Below are 23,168 nucleotides of genomic sequence, written 5' to 3' on the forward strand. Positions count from 1 at the left end.
GACAGGAGTCAGGGTTGAATGAAAAATAGTGACTCAGGATCTGACCTAAGAGGAGAATTGGAAAAGGTGACCTAGAAGTTGGTGAGTTATAGCAAAAATAATTTAGAAGGTGGTATAAATGGTTGGTGTGGACTTCAAAGAAAGGGGGCAATCATTCTGTGTAGACTGTGGAAAAATGGCTTGAAATGGTTCCAGGGCTTAAGGTGAAGACTACTTTTTTGCCCTTTTGTAGTGAGTCTGGAAAAGGAAAACAAAGACCTGATTAAGGATTTGTTTTAGATTTTAGTTATCATAAAGGCATGGAGGAAATGCTTCTGCAAAATGTTTACTCCTTACTAGTTTAGAAAGAAGTTTTAGGGGCGCCTGGGTGGCTCAGTCGCTTAAGCATCCAGTTTTGGCTCAGGTCATGATCTCACGGTTCGTGGGTTCAAGCCCTGTGTCAGGTTCTGTGGGACAGCTAGCTCAGAGCCTGGAGCCTGCTTCAGATTCTGTATCTCCTTCTCTTTCTGACTCTCCCTGCTCATGCTGTTCCTCTCTGTCTCTCAAAAATAAATAAAACACATTAAAATTTTTTTTTAAATAAAAAAAAAGAAGTTTAAAACATTTGACCCAAGATGGGTAGAAAAAAATAAGCAAATTAGCCCAAAGTGTTCACCGTGTAAAAGCACAAATCCTAGGAACTAACAGTGAATAGCATATAGCAAGCACTCAGACTGTGACTTATTTTATTACTATATTTCCTTCCTATCTTTATCTCAGACTAAGAGAGATTGCATTTCCTGACAAGAGAGGTTTGGTTTGTGGTTGGATATGTAGTCAAGAAGCATGTGGACATCTTTGACATCTTGTTTCAAACTTAGAGTCTTAGTACCGCAGAGGGCTGGCATGAGGACTAAGAGGTAATGCACACAGTAGGCACACCAGTGATACTTCTATCCTCCCTATTCAAGAGGCTGCTTTTTACCGGATGGATAGTTACATTAGTAAGAAAATATCTAACATTTGAGTACCTACCTGCTCTCCCAAGTAGGGGAAACAGGTAGTGTTTTATATGCATCACACCAGCAGTCTTAAGTACTTTTATTCCTTTTCATGGATGATATTGAGGCTGAGGGATTCAGTGGCCAGTGGTAATAGATCTAGGAAATGGTAGGCTTGAGATTTGAACCCCAGCAGCCCGACGGTGGAGTCTGTGTATTACAACTCCCTACATAGACAAGACATTCTCAACTGGTAGCCATGGGCTAAAATGTCTCATATTCTAGTCCCCTGAGAACTCAGGATGGCCTTTTTAGGGGAGCCCTAAGACCAGTGACCTCTGGCCTTGAGTAGCCTTATTTGATTACCTGAGGGTACCATATAACTATTACCCTTTCTCACTGTGCCTGAAGTGAAAGATGATGATGTAGCAGATGGAATTCTGGCTCAATTTCCCTGGAGACAGTAGGGAGAACATTGAAAAAACAAAAAATCCTACGCTAGAATCCTATCTTAACCAGAATTCAAAAATATGTTCAATTTAAGACCTTTGAAACTCAGTGTCTGAAACAGGATTTCCAACTAAAATCAGTTCAGGTATATTTCATCCTCATAATCGATTGCTATGTAGCCACTAAAAATATTCATAGAGATTAATCTTTCCATGTATCAAATGGGAGAAAAAGGTAGGTTACAAAGTGATATTATGTGGGGTGACCCCATTTTTATAAGTCACCCACGGACCATTCACTCTGTAATTTCTGAACCCGTTTTGCTACAGGATATGCTAAATGCTGGGACTAGAGATGAAAAGGAAAGAGAAAAGCATTCTCTGTATCAGTGGCAGGCAGAGAAATACCTCAGCAGGGGCCATAATGTGAAAAGGATATGCAGTGGGGGTGTGCAGAGGATGCCTGATAGGCCGAGGTGGTACGTCATCTCGGGGGGAGTGATGAGGGGGAACACTCCTTGGAGAATGATCCTTTAGCTGACAGTCTCAAAGAAGATAAAAACATGTGCAAACACAGAAGTGACGATGACCATAGATGATACTGAGGTTTATATTGACGTTTCTTAGTTATTTAACACAAGAAAGACCCAAGGAAGCTGAAGGTAGAAGCAGTATGTGATGAGGTTTAAAACAGCAAAGGGTAGCACAACAGAACAAGGGCTTGAGACCAGGAGAAAACGGGAGTCTAGGATAAAGTGGTGGGGGAGGGGAAGAGTTCTGGTTATGGCAGGAGGGCAGTTTTGACTTAAACTGAGGGAAGGAAGAACAAAGTGATACATTAGGGTAAAAATGAGAACACAAACCTGTTCACTGTGCTTCCATTAACATTAATATTTTCTATTGGAAACCAAAGGTAATACTGCTGAAATAGCAAAAGTGGGGACAGTAGGATCTGATATTGATAGGGTACTTTCTGTGTCCCAGGAATTTAACGTACGAAATCTTAATTAATTCTCAATATCACCGTAAGAAGTTCTCATTATTAATCCCATTTAGTAGATAAGGAAACCGAGGCTCAGCAAGGCTTCAAGTTCATAGGTACCAGAGCAGGTACTGGAAGCCAGGTCAGAAAGTCTTTGCTATACCAAGTGTATGAATGGTGAGGAGAGAAGAAAGCTTTAGTCACTGTGGAGAATGACAGACCATAAAAAAATTATCATACCATGAAATGTCAAATAACTTTCATGGGTTGAAGACAATTTACAACATCTTATATCATGAAGGCAATTCTGGATTTACTAAAGATGCTGTCAAAGCTACAACACTGTGGTAAAATTTATTTAATTTTTGGTTCTAAAGCCTTAAAAGTTACTTTATTGAGCTATAAATCATATACAATTTATCTTTTTAACGTGTAGAATTTGGAAACTTTTTAGTATAGAGTTGTAAAACTATCACCACTATCTACTTTTAGAACATTTCCATCCCCCCTCCCCCAAAAGAAACCCTGTATCCATTAGCAATCATTCTCTACTCCCACCCCAACCCAGGAAACAAATAATCTACTTTCTGGGGCACCTGGGTGGCTCAGTCGGTTGAGTGTCTGACTTCGGCTCAGGTCATGATCTCATGGTTTGTGGGTTTGAACCCCGCTTCTGGCTCTGTGCTGACTGCTACCTCAGAGCCTAGAGCCTGCTTCAGATTTTGGGTCTCTTTCTCTCTCTGCCCCTCCCCTGTTCACGTTCTGTCTCTCAAAAATAAATATTAAAAAAAATTTTTTTTAAATCTACTTTCTGTGTCTATGAATTTGTCAGTTCCAGAAATTTCATATAAATAGAATTCGGTGGCCTTTTTTTTTCTCACTTAGCATACTGTTCTCAAAGTTTATCCTTGTTGTAGCATATATAGGTTCTTCTTTTTATTGTGAATATTCCATGTGTGCATATAAGACACTGTGTTTATCCATTCAATTGATGGACATCTGGGATGTTTCACCTTTCTGGCTATTATGTAAATGATGCTCCTATGAACATTTGCGTACAAGTGTTTATGTGGTCATATGGTTTTATTTCTCCTTCATTTCATAAACCAAGGAGTGGAACTGCTGGGTCATTTGACAAATCTAGGGTTAACAGTTGGAGAAAATGCCAATCTGTTTTCCAAATGTAGCTGCATATTTCTTTTAAAGCCAGGAACCGGATTGTAGAGATAGCTTTGGGAAATCATTTTCTCCCTATACTTTAAGGAAATAGTTACCCAAAATAATTAGAATCTGGCAGCAAAGTTTGGGGTTACCTTGAGGATTCAACTTCTTACATTGAAGGGTGGTGGTAAAATAATTGAGTATTTCTAAAAGCTTGCCCGAGCAATAGTGATTACATGGGTAAATCTCTCCCATTAAGTCAGAGCCTAGCACTGTATGGCACACAGCAGGTGCCCGGGTTATACGTGTAACTGTCCCCCAAGTAGGGAAGCAGAAGGAAGCACAAAAAATAAACTCTCAATATAATGTTTTCCTAACTGGTATCTTTATTTCCTTAGAAAAATTGATAATAAAGACTTTTGAAATTTTCTCTCTGCCTTAAAAAAAAGTGAAATATAGCAACAAATGTTATATATAAATACATAAGAAACAACCAAACCCAATTACATACACCACAGGGGGTTCATAAAGAAATTAGATACATCATTTGAGGAGATTTGCTGGCTCAACTGAGTATCTCCCCCACTGAGATTTCTATCTGTTTTAGCTCAAACTAGCCATAAATAATCTTGAGTAGTATTCAAGAAGAGGTTATTAAAGAGTCTCTGGGAATGGCTATACAGTCAGATATTGGATTCTACCAAGTAAAAATCAGGATATCCTAGCAACCAGAATAAAGAGAACAGTATGAAGACTGAGGCAGATGGCAAGATGTATATCAACATATTCCTCATCATCCAAAGGCGATCAATGCAAATATTCCAGTATACTTTCTGATATGTTTTTACCTGTGCCATTCTTGCAGGGATTTGGGGAAAAAAATCTATATAAGCCTGAACTCCCTTAGCCTACAGCTGAGTAATGTTCTTTTCCTGCTTATGGTGTGATGGTCTGTGATGTGTTCACTCAGCTGGGCTATAGTTCTTGGTTATTCAGACACTAATTGAAGTGTTGCTGTGAAGGTATTTTGTAGATGTGACTGAGTTGATAAATCGATGACTTCAATTTGGGTGGGCAGGATCCAATCAGTTGAAAGGCCTTAAGAGCAGTTCTGTAGCTTCCCTAAAGAACAAATTTCACCTGCAGATAGCAGTTTCAGCCCCTATTGGAGAGTGCCAGCATGCCCTTCCTGATGGTCTGCCCTACAGAGACCTGGACTTGCCCAGCCAGCAGCCACAAATATGTAAGCCAACTCCTCATAATAAAGTCCCCAGGGCATTTCCAGGCATTGGGAACTATCTACTCCAATGTTAGATTGGAGGACAGGAAAATTCCTAGCAGTCAACTGGAGAGACTTCTTTTTCTCCAGGATCCCTAGGTCGATTTCAACTTTCATTTTTTTTCACCTATAGACATTGTGTAAAGAATACAAGTACAAAATATTATTTGGATGTTGTGGTAAACTAGGAATAATAGAGTATAAGGTTATGACTGAGTTTTAGCCCACCCTAAAATTCATATCTTATTGTATTCAGGACAGGGTATGAGAGGGGATAAACCACTTAATCTTGGTAAACCCCAAAACATATGTGAAATCAGAAAAAAATTATTAACTGTATTATATACATGATACAAGGGAACTGGCAAAGCTGTTACCTCAGTGAGATTTAATGTAACATTTCAGAGTGGTGAAATCAATTACTTAAGTAGCAGAGTGAAATTATTGTCATGTAGCATAAATAACTGCTTATTCATTTTCTGTAAGCACCTTTATGACATTAAGCAGCTTGATCAAGAGTGCTATATTTATACTATTTTGTTTTGTCATACCCAGACCTCCACCATAAGAAATGGAACATGATTTTCTTGTAGTGAATTTGTTATAATACTTACCTCAGGTTTTTACTGAGAACTATATTAATTCTGTCCTTTAAAGGTCGATTCTTCTCGGGAATAGAGAACCATGTCTTCCTACCCATAATCACCAAATTCTGTTTACCTAGAAAATCACATAAAAATAAATATCTTTTGGGAGTATACATTTATATTTTCATATATTCATTTTTATGTGCAGAGATATGATTGTCACAGTGACACCTAGTGGATCTGCTTCAAAAATTAAAATTTAAAACAGGCTTACCAAAGTCGACATTTATCACCCATTTCCTAATTATGGTAACTCTTTTTCCCTTTGGCATTATCTGATTTATAGCCAATATTTAGTTTTAATCAATTGCAGTCATGTATAATAGTGAATAGCCAAGATTCTGGGGCAGAGTGCTGAAGGTGAATGTATTCAGTCATCTAGGAGACAAGTTATGAATCTTCTGTGCCTTACTGTCCTTACTTACAAAATGGAGGTAACAGCAGCTCCTAGTTCTAGGGTTACAGAGGGGATTGAGGATTTAGAAAATCTAGTTAAGTACCGTTTAACTGTTTGATATGATAGTATTATTCATTTGTATACTTTTTATGTATATTAATAGTTATACTTTTAAAGATAGATGCTTAGTATTGCACTCAATTAAAAAGCTAAAGCACTTTCCATGTGCCCATGTCTTTTAAGTATGCTTCTATAGAAACTGTATACACATAGCTTCCATTTTTGATATGATACATGGAAGAAAAATCTTGGGAGTCAGATATCTGGGTCAAAGGAAAATATACATTTCTGTAGTTCTTGGCATGTTCTGGCAGGCTATCAAAAGTAGTGCCTGTGTCTGTTTTAAAGAATCATCATTAGTTTGAATTTCTTTAAACACAAATACTAACATGCACAAAATACAAGTAGTTTAGACTATGCATTTTTCTGTATTTTACATTACTCATAACCAAATATTACCTCTAAATGCTGAGACAAAGTTTTTTCCTCTAATACTTAAAACCCCAATAATTCATGGTGCCCCCTGTAGAATATGCACTGCATTTTCAAGAACAGAGCTTTAGGTGTTAATAAGGAGATATCAATTATCCAAAATAACAGAGCCAAGAGGTGAGGAATTCTGATGAGAAATGGTATGGACCTGACCTAACAACAAAGGTGGAGACAATGAGTGAACAGCATAGGAAGACATTGCGGGGGAGGAGGGGAGAAGAAAGAAAGCCAGGACAACCCTGGTATCCTTTCATTCAGTCATCCAAGACATACTGTATTCACTGAAAGCAAGCGCATAGCCCAGGCATTGGATGCTTTTCTATTACCAGACCATACATTGGATTCTAAAAAGTGGTTCATGTCAATTCTTTAGCTTCAAGCGTTTGCTGTTTTGTCTCTACCAGTGACCAAAGTGCAAGATCCAAGGACCTTGCAGCTGTCCTGTTAAAGTTATACTGCATCTGCTTTCTGAGTGACTGTTTCTCTTTAGTCTACTACTGTTTCTTCTATGTGCAAATAAATATGTATCTCTTAGGTTTTAAACGGGCATCTCACCACTCTATTCTCTTCCTCGGTTGTCCTCTCCAATGGCTCAATTCACCTACTTTCCGGTACCTAAAATTATCCTGGAGATCCCACAAAGTCCTCAAACCTCAAAATGATCACAACTGCACACTCTTATCCACTTCTTTATTCTCCATATCACCCAGACTCTCAAACTGAAGATCTGAGAGTTCATCCTTGATCCCTTCCTGCATCACCTTTACCTTTCTGGAACCGTTTTTTGGACTTTTATCCTCTTCACTGGCCTTCAGGCCCTATCATGCTTGCAGCAGCTATGCCAAAGGCCGCCTCTGGTCTCCTTCCCACGCTCTTTCACGAAAGCCTGTACCTAGCTGTTAATTCTGCCCAGTACCTCGATTTACGGGTGCCCACATAAAATTTCAAAGAATGTGTTTTTAAAAAAAATCGGGACAAACCTTGGGAACTGCATATAAATCAGTGGTAAGACAAAAGGTCCTACATTAACATGCAATACTTAAGTAAAATTTGTACTGATAAGCTTACCCATGCAAGATGTTTCCCAAACCTCATTCACTTAAAAATCCCACATTACCTTCTACTGATGAGGTTGTGGTCATTCTTTGGAAATACTTGAATTCATTCCTATAAGTTAGACAAATAGCGTTACTCAGAACATTTTCTGCTGGGCTCAAGCTCTAACGCTCCCGATAGATGCTGCATTGGAGTGTGTGGGGGTGGGGTCTCAGGCACCAGGACTTTGTTCCGCCGCACCGCGCAGTGAGGAAAAGACCTCGCCGGGCGACAGGAGCAGGACGGAAATCAAGAATTGGGCCTGCCGGTTCCAGACGGCGTAAGGTAGCAGTGGCCGAGGTCCAGTCTGCTCAGGTCCTAAGTCCGGCCCTATCTGTTAGGCCCCGCCCTAGTGCCCCGATCAAAGGCAACCTGCGCCAGCACACCTCTCCCAAAACACCTCCGGGCCCCCAGGTACCTGAGCGGGGGCCAGGGCAGGTCTCCATTCTTGCCGATGCCCATGTTCTGAGACACAGCGACGATACAGTTTAGCGGACGAACCATGGCAGCAGCTGTGACCGCCACAGCACTAGCTCACCACACTGGAATTCCCGGCCGAGCTTGGCGCGAAATTTCATCAACCCCGCCCCTTCGGTCCTATTTGTGCAGCCGAGACCCCGCCCCCCGCCCCGGCGCACGGCAAGGTCGTAACGTGCTCGCGCCCGCAGACGTGGAGAGTTGCGGTCGCGCTCCCGGCTCGGCCCTACCCCAGTGGCGTCTTTCTGTGCCCTGCAATGTCGGGTCGCAAGCCTGCCTCTGGTCGTGCCCCTGGCGCCGGCCCAGCCTCTGCAAAGCAAGCGGTTTTGAGCAGATTCTTCCAGTCTACGGGAAACCTGAAATCCACGTCGTCCCCCATGGGTGCATCCCCGAAGGCCGACCCTGACGCTGACTCCGCAGCGCCCCTAGCGTCCACTCTCCCGCCTCAGTTGCCGCCACACGTGGTGGGTTCTGTCCAGGATGGGGCGGGGCCAGCGGGGAGATGGGCCGGGACAAGATGGGCGGGGACGGTGCTTGTGGGTGGAGCAGGGAGAAATGAGGACAGTATGCGAGAATCCACGAGACGAGTCCATCCAATGAGATAGGGGCGGGCTCAAAACGGAGAAGGCGGGAAAAACCAGGCCGGCCGCCATTCAAAATGCAGTTCAAAGACTGTACTTTCCACTTGGAGTAATAGACTTGAGGCGAAGATCATAGGTTCTGGATAGCAGACCTGAGACAGAAACAAAGGGCTCCTGACCCTAATTCTGATGAGGGTAGGGGCCTGTGGGCAAAGATACGTCTTTTAACCTCCATTCTGCCTCTTAAAAAAATCTGTATTGGAAGTTGAAGAGGAACTTTATTTACCTTATTTATATATACTTGGTTAGGTGACTGGAAGAGAATTGCCATCAAATCTCTAGTTTTTAAGGCTGCAACAGTGGTGCTAATATTTAAAGCCACTGGGATAAAAGCAGTCATATCGTGCAGTTACTCAGTGCCTATACTATTTATAGGTAAGACTGTAAAGTCTGATACACAATATGGGTTAAGTTCCTTTAGGTGGTACAGATGTGAATAGTTAGTCATTGGTTCCTTCCTGTTCCTTGCCACCCTTCAACTGAGTAAAATAAGAAAGTTTGTTTTGTTTTTGTCAGGGACACTGCCACCAGAGAAAACCTAAGGGTGAGCCCCTCACTGGGGCTCCCTGGTATAGTATTTTTGAACTGAGGATATGGAAAGGGATTGCAGATTGGCTTTTAGCCACCCTCCAAGTTTGTTTTGTTTTGTTTTTTTAAATTTTTTATTTTGGGAGAGAGAGAGCATTCGGGAAAGGGGCAGAGAGAGAGGGAGGCAGAAAATCCCAAGCAGGCTCTACACTGCTAGTGCAGAGTCCGAAGCAGGGCTGGTCAAAATCAAACCCTTGAGATCATAACCTGACCCCCTACGATGTGCCTGCTGAGCCACCCAGGCACACCTATCCTCCCAAGTTTTACTATGGTTGGGGTGACAGCTACTTCAAAGTCTTCTTCCTTTCATTTATATTTCTTCCATAGAATGATTGCTCCTCTTCTGGCTTGAATTTTGATGACAGTCTACATTTTCATGAATACAAGATTTTATTTTACACCTACCATTTAGAGGTTATTTGGGGAAGATGTTAATTTTTGACAGGTTCCTGCCAGCAAATAGTTCAAAATCTTATGGTTTTTTTGGTGGTGAACATAAGCAAAGTTTGAATATGAAACAGTTACATTACAATTCACATTTCAAAAATTATAGTGTTTTTTTATTATCTACTTTACCTCACCTTTCCTAAATGGATATTTTTTAAAAGATATTTTATTTGACATAAGTAAGTAGGGTGATTTTATAATCTGTGTTAGGTGAACAATGACTGAGTACTTAAAGATATCATTCTTGGTTCTAAATAATTGTAGCAGGGCCTGAGGTGCTGGGGCTCATGACGTGCCAGTCTTTACATTGTCCTTCATGATAGTAAAGACAGTTCACCCACAGTTCTTTCCAGGGCTGAACGTATATGATTCTGTGAAGAGTGGAAGACAAAGACTTTGTCATTCACAAGTAAGGTTTAAGTTATTTTGCATACAGCAAGTTTTGAGATTAGACATAACACATCATTTTCCAATATAGGTTGTGGAATTTGGCAGAAGTAAAAAGAGACCCCTGGAGAGTGATGAGCCTGTTCAAAAGAAAGCAAAGAAAGTTCAAGAAAAGGAAGGAAGAAGTGATTCAGTAATCTCTGGGGATGCTGGTGAGTCTTGGGGCAAGGAGTCTTCATTCTCAGGAGTCATGGCACTGATTTTGTATTTTCCAAAGAGCAGAGGAGGTCATTGGAGAGTTGTGCCATTTTTTCCTTTGTAGAAAAAGGTCTCCACTAGAGACTTGCTCTAGTAGTGTGGCCCCTGCATGTGTGGTGCTGTGAGTAGGGGGTTGGGGGGAGTGGAGGTAGATCTGGAGTTCTGCAATTTGCTGGAGTTCTCCCCATTTTCTCTTTTATTTCTCCTACCTATTTTTGTCCTGATTTTTAAAAATCTTTATTTTGAGAGAGAGAGAGAGAGAGAGGTTGAGAGAGAGAGAACGTTAGGTAAAGGCTTGCGTAGCGCAGAGCCTGATGTGGACTTGATTCTATGACCATGAGATCATGACCTGAGCTGAAATCAAGAGTTGGATGTTTAATTGGCTGAGCCACCCTGGTGCCTCTGTCCTGCTTTTAAAAGTAAAGCATTCATGTTATAAAAGTTACAAACAATACAGAAATGTAGAAGGTAGTCAATGAAGGGACCCCATAGTCCCTCCCTTTTAGTGAGGCCTTCTGGTAATGCATATTTTGTATGTTATATATATTATATGCTGTATGTTTAGACAAAAGTAAGCTAGAAGAAACAATATTATCAGGAAAATAATAAGAGAAAATACATTTACAGTAGTATACTGTTATTGGAGAGAAAAAATTCCCAGGTAAGTTCAAACCATGTGGTTTAAGGGTGAACTGTATTTTATAAATTTTATGTACTAATTTACAACTATCATTTTCCACTTAACAGAACACTCTTAAGCAGTTTTCAATGTCAGGACCTGTAAATCTACCCTGTGCTTTACTTTTTTTTTTTTTTTTTTTTAGCATGGTAGTGTTCTTTCTGTATGCTAAACGTTTTTGGATAAAACCACCATTCTTGAGCTCATGGACTTCTGGGGGTGGTGTTGCATATAGATGGGTGAGCAGTATTTCTTTAGTTTTTGGCCTCAGAGAGCTTGTAGGGGATGACAGAAAATGCTTTTCTTCATCATCCTTCAAAATGAGGTAGAGAATGAGATAAAAGGAAAGCCAAAAAAAAGTCTCAGTTTATTTAGAGGGGTCCGACATTAAGGTGTCTATCCTTCCTCAGAAGGTAAAGTTTGGGTTTGGGGTCAGCATGAAAGCCTTAGTATGAAATAACAATGGAAATGGAGAGATATGCTTAAAGAGAAAGATAAATCTGATAACACCCTTGTCTGTTGTCAGTAAGGCAGCCGACTTAGGATGTCTACTTGTTAAAATGGTGCTCAGGCAAAAAGGCAAGGAGCATCTGCCAGTCAAGCTCTTCCGTTTGTTTTCCTGTCTTATTACGCCTTGTGCTTCATGTTAGATCAGTTTTCCTGCTACATTTCCAAACTCAGTAAGTTTCTGTGGTGTTTAATTTGCCATAAATCTCATTAAGTGAAATGTTCATTTCGGATATGGTACCTTTTTCATCCTAGAAGTTCTGCCTCTTTTAAAAAATTTACTGTTTCTCTATGTGAATTATATCTCAGTAAAGCTGTCACCAAAACAACCCCCCAAAAACAAACAAACAAAAACATTGAAAATAACAAAACTTCCATTTCGTTCTTTATGTTTGTTTTTTCTTTACCTGTGAAATATAATCATGTCTCTATATGGTAATTCTGTCATCTCTGTTTTCTTGGGTCTGTAACCCTTGACTGGTATACCCTTCTTTTTCCATATCTAGTAATTGTTTGGATCATAGATGCTTTGAGTTCTCTGTTAATTACATGTTAGGTTGTGTGTCTTTTTAAAGAATGTTGGACGTTGTTCTTGCAAGCAGTTAAGTTCTTCATGGATCTGTTTGATCCTTTTAAGAATTGTTTTTAAATATTAGAAGAGAAGATTTAGAGTAGTTCTCTAAGGTTTGATTTTCTAGAGGTGGGAAGGCATGCCTCGTGGCAGTAGCACATTATTGTATAGTGTTTCTACCCCATGGAGACAAGAGATATGAATAATCTTTAGAACTTAGGGAATAGTGAAATATAGTAACAATTTTAGAAGATGATAAGATTTGAGTATTTATTATTTTTGTTTTTAACATAACTTATTTAAATGTTAGGTTTATATAACCTCATTTGTAATAATGACTGTGTTTGACAACTGGTTCACAAAATTCTTAAGATTTAACAGTTGCCTCTAGTTAGTAAGCCAGTATCAATTGGCTACATCCAGCACACCACTGGGCTTTCTCTGTAAGCTAGTTTGAGTTTTCTCATAGCTTGAGTCTCCAAAGATGAACACTCGGAGAGCCAGACAAAAGCTGTATTGATTTTAAGATCTAGCTTCAGAGGTTACATAGTGTCACATCTGTCTTACTGTGTTGGTTGAGTTAGTTACAAAGGCCTTAGTTCACTGGGAGAGAACTTAGATCCTGTCTCTCAGTGTGGGAGCATCAGCATCACATTGTAGGAAGAGCAAATGGGATGGGATATATATGTTGGGCCATCTTGTCCAGGATTTTGATGCCTCCAGCTTTGGTTTTCTATTTCAAGATTGCTTTGGCTATTCGGGGTCTTTCCTGCTTCTATACAAATTTTAGGATTGTTTGTCCTAGCTCTGTGAAGAATGCTGGTGTAATTTTGATAGGGATTGCATTGAATATGTAGATTGCTTTGGGTTTTAACATTTTAACAATATTTGTTCTTCCAATCCAGGAGTATGGAATATTTTTCCAATTTTTTGTGTCGTCTTCAATTTCTTTCATATGCTTCCTATAGTTTTCAGTGTATAGATTTTTTTTACTTCTTTGGTTAGATTTATTCCTAATTATTTTATGGTTTTTGGTACAGTTGTAAATGGGATTGATTCCTTGGTTTCTCTTTCTGTTGCTTCATTATTGGTGTATAAGAATGCAGCTAATTTCTGCGTATTGATTTTATATCCTCTGACTTTGTTGAATTCATGGATCATTCTAGCAGTTTTTTTGTGGAATATTTTGGGTTTTCTATGTAGCATATCATGTCATCTGCGAAGAGTGAACCTTTGACTTCCTCCTTGCTGATTTGGATGCCTTTTATTCCTTTGTGTTGTCTGATTGCTGAGGCTATGACTTCCAATACTATGTTGAATACCAGTGGCGAGAGTGGACATCCTTGTCATGTTTACGACCTCAGGGTGAAAGCTCAGCTTTTTCCCCATTGAGAATGATATTAGCAGTGGGTCTTTCATATATGACTTTTATGATTTTAAGGTATCATCCTTCTATCCCTACCTTCTTGAGGGTTTTTATCAGGAAGAATGCTGTATTTTGTCACATGCTTTCTCTTAATGTATTGAGGGAATCATGTGATTCTTGTCCTTTCTTTTATTAATGTGCTTTGTGGATATTGAACCAGCTCTGCATCCCAGGTATAACCAGCTCTGTATCTTTGGTTGTGGTGAATAATTATTTTAATGTATTGTTGGATTCATTTGCCTAGTATCTTGTTGAGGATTTTTGCATCTTCATCAGGGAAATTGGTCTGTACTCCTTTTCAGTGGGGTCTTTGTCTGGTTTTGGAATCAAGGTAATGCTGGTTTCACAGAATGAGTTTGAAAGTTTTCCTTCCATTTCTATTTTTTGGAACAGCTTAAAAAATAGGTGTTAACTCTTCTTTAAATATTTGGTAGAATTCCCTTGAAAAGCCATCTGGCCCTGGATTTTTGTTTCTTGGGAGATTTTTGATTACTAATTTGATTTCTTTACTGGTTATAGGTCTGCCTAAGTTTTCTAGTTTTTCTTGTTTCAGTTTTGGTGGTTTAAATGTTTCTAGGAATTTGTCCAATTTATTGGTCTATAATTGTCATAATATTCTCTTATTATTTGTATTTGTGCAGTGTTGGTTTTGATCTCTCCTCTTTCATTCTTGATTCTATTTATTTGGGTCCTTTCCTTTTTATTTTTGATCAAACTGGCTAGGGGTTTATCAGTTTTGTTAGTTCTTTCAAAGAACCACCCTCTGGTTTCATTGTTCTCTTCTACTGGTTTTTTTATTTTGGTTCTGATAACATTGATTTCTGCTCTAGTCTTTATTTCCTGTCTTCTGCTGGTTTTGGGTTTTATTTGCTATTGTTTTTTCAGCTCTTTAAGGTGGATGGTTAGACTGTGTACCTGAGACCTACCTTCCTTCCCAGGAAGGCTTGGATTGTTATATACCTCCCCTCTTATGACTGTCTTGCTGTGTCCCAGAGGTTTTGGGCTGTCGTGTTATCATTTTCATTGGCTTTCATGTACTTTTTAATTTCCTGTTTAACTTCTTGGTTAGCCCATTCATTCTTTAGTAGGATGTGCTTTAGTCTCCAAGTATTTGTTGTCTTTCCACGTTTTTTCTTGTGATTGATTCCAAGTTTCATAGCGATGTGCGCTGAAAACATGCACAGTGTGATCTCAGTCTTTTTGTACTTGTTGAAGGCTGATTTGTGTCCCAGTATGTGATCTATTCTGGAGAATGTTCCATGTGCACTTGAGAAGGATGTGTATTCTGCTGCTTTAGGATGAAATATTCTAAATATATCTGTTAAGTCCAACCGGTCCAGTGTGTCATTTAAAGCTATTGTTTCCGTGTTGATTTTCTGTTTAGATTATCTGTCCATTGCTGTCAGTTGGGTGTTGGAGTCCCCTGCTGTCTTAGCCGAAGCCAGGTCCCGGCTTGCTCGTCCCCGGCGTTCGGCGGTACCTGTCTCGTCCGCCCCGACCGGCAGGGCGGAGAATCCTCGTGGGTTCTTTATCCTGAGGGAGAGAAAGGGCAGGAAAGGGCGCACAGAGAGTGAAGACAGCACACGGAATCCGATCAAGCCTCTTCTTTTATTCTTCTTCCTCTCCTTCTTCCCCTTTCCAGAAAACACTGTATCTTATATATGGTTTGGGGGCGGGGAACTGACCCGGGTTGGTTGCCAGGTAACAGAGTCAAATGAATATTAGAGAAAGGGGAAAAACCGAAAACGAAACTCCAAACTCCGGACACAGCATCAAAGGGAAGCGTGCAGACTAGCGTCTGCAAATGCTGGGCAGGGGAAGCTTAGCGCTGCATTCCCGAATGTGGTTTGAACTTTTGTGCACCTTGGCCATTCTACGTCTGGCCCAGCATGACCGTCGCCAAAATCTTGGATCAGGAAATGGCACTCTCCTAGCCTCCAGATGTAAATCTTGTTTTTTGGTTGCTCCCTGGAGAGCGATATATCCTTGCATGAGGCAGCCAAAAGCTCGGTGGCTCCCAACACCCTGCTATTAGGGTATATTGATTATCAGTGGGTTTCTTTATGTTTATGATTAATTGATTTATGAATTTGGGTGTTTTCACATTTGGAGCATAAATGTTTACAATTGTCAGATCTTCTTGGTGGATAAACTCCTTGATTCTGATATAATGCCCTTCTTCATCTTTTGTTACAGTCTTTATTTTAAAATCTAGATTGTTTGATATGAGTATGGCTACTTTAGCTTTCTTTTGTCAGCCGTTAGCATGATAGATGGTTCTCCATTCCCTTACTTTCAATCTGAAGGTGTCTTTAGGTCTAAAATGGGTCTCTTGTAAACAGCTTATAGATGGATCTTGGTTTTTTTTTCTCATTCTTTAACCTTTGTCTTTTGATTGGAGTGTATAGTCCAATGACATTTAGAGTGAGAACTGAAAGATATGAATTTATTACCACTATGTTGCCTGTAGATTTGGAGTTTCTTGTGGTGTTCTCTGGTCCTTTCTTTTCTTTGTTGCTTTTGGTCTTTCTTATTTTGTTTTTGTTTTTTTCAGATTTTCTCCCCTCAGAGAGTCCCCCCTAAAATTTCTGACAGGGCTGGTTTAGTGTTCACAAACTCCTTTAGTTTTTGTTTGTCTGGAAAACTTTTTATCTCTCCTTCAGCTTTGAATGACAGCCTGGCTGGATAAAGAATTCTTGCCTGCATATTTTTCCAATTCAGCACATTGAATAAATCCTGACTAGATTTTACTTCTTTTATCTCTGCAGAAAGGCATTCTATGCTTTTCTCAACCCCAGCAAGTATTCTTATTATCATGATTCTAAATTGTCATTCAGACATCTTGCTTGTTGTATCTATGTTGATTAAATCCCTGGCTGTCATTTCTTCCTGTTACTTAGTTTGGGGTCAATTCCTTCATTATGTCATTTTGGAGGAAGAAAAAATTAATAAAATAAAAGAAATTAAAAAATTAAAAACAGCACAAAAAAATCAAATGAAGGATGTGAGATCCTAGGTCTCTTTTTGTCTAGTTGTTGAAAGAAGCTTCATGGAATATGAAAAGAAGGGAAAGAAAAAAAAAGGAAAAGAAAGGAAAACTGTTCGATGATTTAAAAAATGAATACAATAAAATAGGATAAAATGAAAGTAATATGGAATGAAAAAATTTACAAAAAAGTAAAAAATATAGTAAAAGGAATTAAAGAAAAATTGTTTACGCAAACAAAATAAAGTAAATTTTTTCTCTTTCTGTATTTGAGAATCAGAAAAGAAAAAGAAAAAATTGAATCGATGGACCTGCAAACAGAATGAAATAGAATGGAAATTACATCCAGTTTCCCTAAAGTCAAACTATGAAGCACTTGATAGTCCGTAAACTATGCAGGGCTAAAGACTTGTGGTGTTCCTCTAGAGTGCAGTTGGTCCATTTGGATGGGGCTTCATGTAATGGCTCCATTGTCCACTAGATGGTGCTGCTTAGTTTACTGTGGTGGATTGTTGAGGCACTTATAGGCCTGTATGCGCTTGCGCAGGAAGGGTGAAAATGGCGTCACCCAGCTACCCAGTCTAGTATCAGAACTCTGTGCTCTTGCCCTCTGGCAATCAAGACCCCTTCTTTGTCTCCAGCTTCCATCCACTCCTCACTTCCAAACTGTCAGTGCAAGTCATTAGCCTCCCTCCTGAGTTTTATTTCAGATGGGGCTGTTTTTCCAAATCCCTCACTTCTGAGGCTTTGACCCACTCAGACCCTCTGGGGTAGGGTGTCACTGAGCAATGGCCGGTGCTTGCCCCCAGAAATGTTCCAGAGACCGTTCTGCTGCCAATGTCCAGGGGCGGGGGGAGGGGATTCCAGCCTGCCCCAGAAAAAGTTCACACGATTGTGTAGCAGCATTGTTTCAGGGATTATGGTAAATCACAACATACATCTGGTGCCAGCCTTCACCCTTAACTTCCTTGTTTCAGCACCAGCGAACGTGGCTGTTCTCTGGGGTCTGATGGGGCCTTTGCCTGTGGGGAGGCTGCACAGCCTTTACCAAATGTCCTACCAGCAGGGGAACTGCCTCTTCCTATGTGGTCTGAGGGCCCCTCAGACCTGGCTGTCTGCTCCTGGGGCTTCACCCTTCCCACCAGAGCGCCGCCAGGTGTTGAGCTCTGGAGTTTCAGACTCTGCACTACCCCTGTTTATAGAGTCTTAATGGTATTTATAAACCTCCTTTCTCCTTTCTCTTTTCTCCCTTCTCCCTTCTTCCTTTCTTGCTCATTCCCTTGTGGCTGTTTACACTCTTCCACTTTCTCTCCAGCTGCTTTGTGGCGGGGGGCGGGGAGGATGATGCTTTTCTCATTCTCTCCTCTCATCTCTGTCCTCCCTCTGCAAGCAAAAACAGATCCCTGTCCTCTGTGGCTTCTCTCTCCCCGAGTTCACTTCTCCACACTGCGTACATGTCAAGTTCTGTGGTTCAAGTTGTGCAGATTGTTGTGTTAATCCTCAAATCAGTTTTATAGGTGTGCAAGATGGCTTGATGTTGCTCTAGCTGCATTTCAGGGACGAGAGATGCAAAACAAATGCCATGCTCCTCCGCCATCTTGGCCCCTCCCGATTCATGTATAGGTTTTGAAAAGGGGAGAGTAATTTGAAACATTCTTATGTACGTTATCCTACTACGAGATTAGCAGAGACCAGGCAAAGTATACATCTGATGAGAGCTTTCAATATAAATTTAATATATATGTATATAATTAAATATAAATATGAAAAGGTTTAACCTCTTAGGAATGGACAAAACACAAGTTTGCTCTCAGAGTGTTTTTGCTTTAATAGAAAAGGTAAGAGATGATAAATACAGTCCCTTTTTCATTATATTTAGTAGTGGGAAATATAATGTATTCCAGCATGTGGTAGATAGTAGACAGTAAATGATAGTTTTCCTTCATTTATGGGTTGGTTGCCTATGAGTAACTGCCAGTTGGCAGACTGTGATAAATGCTCTGAAGATATGTGATCTTGTTATAGGGATGCGGACAAAAGATGATTTTAGGCTAGAGGAGTTAGCAGCGAGTTTCATGGGAAGAGTAGTTTTGAGAGGGATCTTGAAGAATAAGTATGATTCTCACATGTAGAAATTGGGGTCAAGGGCATTCCAGAGAGAAAGAATAGCATGAGCAAAGCTTTTCAGGTGGGATAGCAGGTGTGTTGGCAAAGGGTGGTGATCTGCCTTCCTTGGTGAACCCCCTGGCGTGGGTATCTGTAGGTCTTTCCCACTAAGGGGATCCGTTTCCATAGACTGGAGTCTCCCCTATTCTTGGCCTGGAGTGGGGAGCTCTGGCTGTCTGTGTTCTGCGAGCTGATGAGGAAGAGGCTGGGTTGCTCAAAATACAGTGAACCCGTCTTCTCGTTATTCCTCTGGCTTAGGCACAGTACTCCATCTGGGCTGTGCCCGTTTTACCTTTTCCAGAGAAACTTCCAGTCCTGTGCTTAGGTGAGGAAGCACAGCTGCCCCTGAGCTTGGAGTAGGGCAGGGGTTTAGGGACCAACTTGCTCTGCGCCAGTCTTCTTTATTTCAGAACCTCCCTTGATTACATATTCTGCTGCCCTGACTCCTGAGCCTTAAAAAAAAAAGGCTCAAAAGCTCTTCATGTTATAAATGATATTGGTTCTTAGTTTTCTTCACTACTGGTTTTGGACTTAGCTTTTAGGTGTGCTAAATTCATTATTGTTCATTTCATTTTTCCTTCTGGTTTCAGGTATTTTATTTGCACCTGTCAACTCTTGTTTTCTTTCTGTCCTTATCTGCTCATACATTAAAAAAAAAGGAAAAAAAAGGCCAAATCCTACTGTAGTTTGTGATGGAGTTTCAGGGCCAAGGGAAATTACACGTATATTTCAGCATGCTATCTTTACCCTGAATCTAAATATTTCTTTATTTCCTTGTCACATTATAGTTAGACTTATTGCTTTAATGAAGAACTCTCTCCTTAAAAATTCTACACTGGTTATGAATTGACATATGAGAACAAAATACTATTGTTATATTTTCTTCTGATTTGCTAACTAAGAGCCAAAGAAATGTCTGAGGACCAAGATGGTTTTAAAGTCTCTGGAAAAACTGAAAGAATTCTGCTGCGATTCTGCCCTTCCTCAAAATAGAGTCCAGACCGAGCCTCTTCAGGAGAGATTTGCAGTTCTGCCAAAGTGTACTGATTTTGACGATATCACTCGTCTCCGTGCAAAGAATGCAGTTTCTTCTGAAGATTCCAAAACTCAAAATAGTCAGAAGGTATGTGTTATATAGATGAATACCCAATAACTTGGATCAGTAGGTTCTTTTTTTGTTTTAAATTTCTTTCTTTCTTTCTTCTTCTTTTTTTTTTTTTTTAAGTTTATTTATTTATCTTGAGCGAGAAAATCCCAAACAGGCCCTGCACTATTAGTGCAGCACCTGATGTGGGGCTCCAGCTCACAAATCCTGAGATCATGACCGGAGTCAAAACCAAGAGTCAGATGCTTAAATGACTGAGCCACCCAGGTGCCCCAGTAGGTTCTGAGGTGTGATTAGGTTCTATTAATTCACACAAGACAGTGGTTCCAAATTTGGGTAATTATTTGAATTAGCTCAGGTAGCTTTTGCATTTTAGTTTAGTTATTTTTTTCATTCCCTGGAGATTGTGATTTACTATGTATTAAGGAGGGATGAATTGGGTTCTATTAAGATGGAGGAAAACAAAAGCCTCCCAAGTGATTCTGATGTACAGCCTGGATTAGTAGCCATTGGCTTGGGGAGATTCTTGATAATAAATACTAGCACGGTGTTTTATGGTCCTTAGAGTTACCATGATTAGCCTGGAAAATCACAGGCAACATGTATTATTGGTTTTGAGGTTTTTAGTTGAAAACTTGGTGATAGAAAATCAAAGGGAAACCAAATATGTATGGTCTTTACTGCCACTGTTACATGATATATTTTTTATCATCATTGCCAACTGAGGAATTTAACTTTTGTTCTGTCATTAATATCTCCAATTCAGAACAGTGCTTCTCAGCCCAGCTAGATTAGAATCACCTGCAGAACTTTAACAATTAATAAAAAGGGACCTTTCTTCAGAATCACATTGTTCTTCACTAAGAACTGTATTTGCATATTGTGCAAAACTATCATTTTAATGTGTAGTCATGGTTGACAGCCATTGAATTAGAGAAATAGTTCCTTTTATTTTTTTGAGTCATTTAAATGAAAAGCTCTGGATTTTTGAAAAGTTATGGATTGAAAGCTATGGCTTCTTTACTCAGAAAAATACTCATACTAACACAGTTTTATATATAATATTAAGAAGTTTACACTTCTTTCCACCAAGTCCAGATTCACGAGCTTCTCCTTCAACCAAGCAGAGATTCATTGACTTATCTTAGGTCATCAGGAAAAAAAAGATGTTTTCTGTTTTTGTTTTTTAAATTTTATACTCTTTTAATACTTAGAAGCAGTTCACCTGAGTATTGTGGCCATAAAGTATAGATATCAAAAAGTTTGTCTATGAAAGCTCACATTATTAATTGGAGAATTTACCGAGGGCTTCATGAAAGCTTGTTTACTAATTATACATAAAATGACCAGCTTGGTGTTTCTGATTCGCAGCACATTAGAAGCCCCCAGTTAGAAGGGACCCTTAGAAGTAGTACATGGATGTCATTACAGGAGATAGCTGACTGTTTGACGGCATGGAAGACACCCATGAATGGTAAAAAGCTACTGATTGAAGTTAAATGCCCAGCGTATACGACCATTAGTGTGGGTTAACAGCCCTGTAAGTCTTGATAGGTTTTAAAGTTCTCATTTGTTCCTGCTCATCCTGAATTGTCAAGACAAAGTTGAATTGAGTTCAGAATGCTGCCTCTGAGAATATAAAAAAGTATAGTATATCTGAGAAGTATTTCCACCCAAATGATAAAAAAAAACCATTGCTTACTAATCAGGTATTCTGACAGACTCGTTGGTATAATATATGGATAAAAGTTTTCTTTCTGCATGCATACTTTCATTCCATATATGATAAAGTATAAAGAACTTTTTTTCCCTAGGAGATAAATTTTCTTAAAGTATTAAGTTTTACACTATGTAGTATTCCTGGATTTTACATAAAAGAAATGGAAACAAAATAGAAAATCCATCAAAATTAAAAGCAAATAACTTTTTTTCATCTGATACATTGACCCAGTTTTCTGTTGCCACACCTCCCCACACATCACCATACCTCACCATCTCATTGCTGATCTTTGGAGATTGGCTTGGCTACATGACTCAGATAAATAACATCTTTATCTACTCTTTGAGCTAAGATGAATTTTTTTTTAATGTTTTATTTATTTTTGATACAGAGATAGACAGAGCATGAGAGGGGGAGGGTCAGAGAGAGAAGAAGACACAGAACCGGAAGCAGGCTCCAGGCTCTGAGCTAGCTGTCAGCACAGAGCCTGACGCGGGGCTCGAACCCACGACCGTGAGATCTGACCTGAGCCGAAGCCAGAGGCTCAACCGACTGAGCCACCCAGGCGCCTCCTAAGATGAATTTTTAAAACATTTAGCAACTGTAAAGTACATGTTCCTTTGACCAGAGTCTCCTTGCTGGGCCATATAGGACCTTTCTCTTTCTCTCTCTCTTTCCTTGATGATCACTTCTCTTTTCAACATACATATACTGAAAAAAATATTTTTAAAGTTTATTTATTTATTTAGAGAGAAAGTATGGGAGGGGCAGAGAGAGGGGGAGAGAGAGAGAATCCCAAGCAGTCTCCTGCTGGCAGTGCAGAGTCTGACATGGGGCTGAAACTCAAAAACGGTGAGATCATGACCTGAGCTGAAATCAAGAGTCAGATGCTTAACTGACTGAGCCACCCAGGCGCCCCTAGGCTATATTTTTAATTCCAAGTGTAGCTGATACATTTTTAGATGATGGCAGTGACACAGTGACAGTTAGTTAGAAAGCAGATTTATCCTACGAATTTGTCTCATTTTACTTTTTGTATATATAATTCCTGTAAGAAGGAATTTGCCTTAAGCTCTGAACTACAATTAATTATGGTGTTCGCACACGAAGGTAAGGATAGCAGGAATACTGATGTTGAAATGTGACGTTGTGCTTTGTATTTTCCAAAAGCTCTCTGTCATATTTCTTTGCCAAACATGTCATGCTTCTTTCTTGGAATCAAGATTTATGGAACATAGTTTCAGACCGTGCTTGGAAATTTGAAGCATTAAGTGCAGCAATATATGATAACATATACTTTTGAGAGACATATATTCATGTCTGCTCACTTTTTGTGCCTTATGCATTTGGGAATTAATAAGGAAAAGAATGTTAATTACAGTAGATTTAATGAAATGAAATTTAAAAAGAGGTATATAAAACTTTAAAATATTTAGGCTTTTAAAATTTCCGTAAGTAATTATATAGTAATTTATACAGTAGTTTAAGTTTGGCTCATTTTTTAAAAGTCTTTTACTCTGAAAAAATTTCAAACTTGCAAAAATGTTTACCTGAATATACTATGTACCTTCTATAAACTTTCACATAGAGAAACTAATTATTAGGTTTGTGCCAAATTTGCATTGTCTCTTTCTGAAAACTATTACTATGGTTAATACTTTCTAAAGT

The 23,168-nt window shown here is 39.5% G+C and overlaps 2 protein-coding genes across 7 annotated transcripts in view; one reads left to right on the forward strand and one right to left on the reverse strand.

The window, feature by feature from the left end:
* Positions 1 to 8,445, reverse strand: part of DHFR (dihydrofolate reductase) — a 27,552-nt gene extending 19,107 nt beyond the window's left edge. Inside the window, exons 1-3 of one of the 3 annotated variants that reach the window (XM_029942523.1) lie at positions 7,961 to 8,445; positions 7,565 to 7,614; positions 5,466 to 5,571 (exon numbers count right to left, since the gene is read on the reverse strand). In XM_029942523.1, coding sequence (XP_029798383.1) covers positions 5,466 to 5,571; positions 7,565 to 7,614; positions 7,961 to 8,046 — 242 coding nt within the window. In that variant the 5' untranslated portion in view covers positions 8,047 to 8,445. The remainder of the gene's footprint in view (positions 1 to 5,465; positions 5,572 to 7,564; positions 7,615 to 7,960) is intronic. The other 2 variants (XM_029942522.1, XM_029942524.1) reach the window with 2 other exon arrangements.
* Positions 8,212 to 23,168, forward strand: part of MSH3 (mutS homolog 3) — a 176,271-nt gene continuing 161,314 nt past the window's right edge. For 2 of the 4 annotated variants that reach the window (XM_029942517.1, XM_029942520.1), the window contains exons 1-3: positions 8,212 to 8,483; positions 10,174 to 10,294; positions 19,578 to 19,798. In XM_029942517.1, the coding sequence (XP_029798377.1) occupies positions 8,277 to 8,483; positions 10,174 to 10,294; positions 19,578 to 19,798 (549 nt within the window). In that variant the 5' untranslated portion in view covers positions 8,212 to 8,276. Of the gene's footprint in view, positions 8,484 to 10,173; positions 10,295 to 19,577; positions 19,799 to 23,168 lie in introns of those variants that run through there. The other 2 variants (XM_029942518.1, XM_029942521.1) reach the window with 2 other exon arrangements.

This window comes from Suricata suricatta, chromosome 6 (genome assembly GCF_006229205.1).
Source record: "Suricata suricatta isolate VVHF042 chromosome 6, meerkat_22Aug2017_6uvM2_HiC, whole genome shotgun sequence".
Lineage (NCBI taxonomy): Eukaryota > Metazoa > Chordata > Mammalia > Carnivora > Herpestidae > Suricata > Suricata suricatta.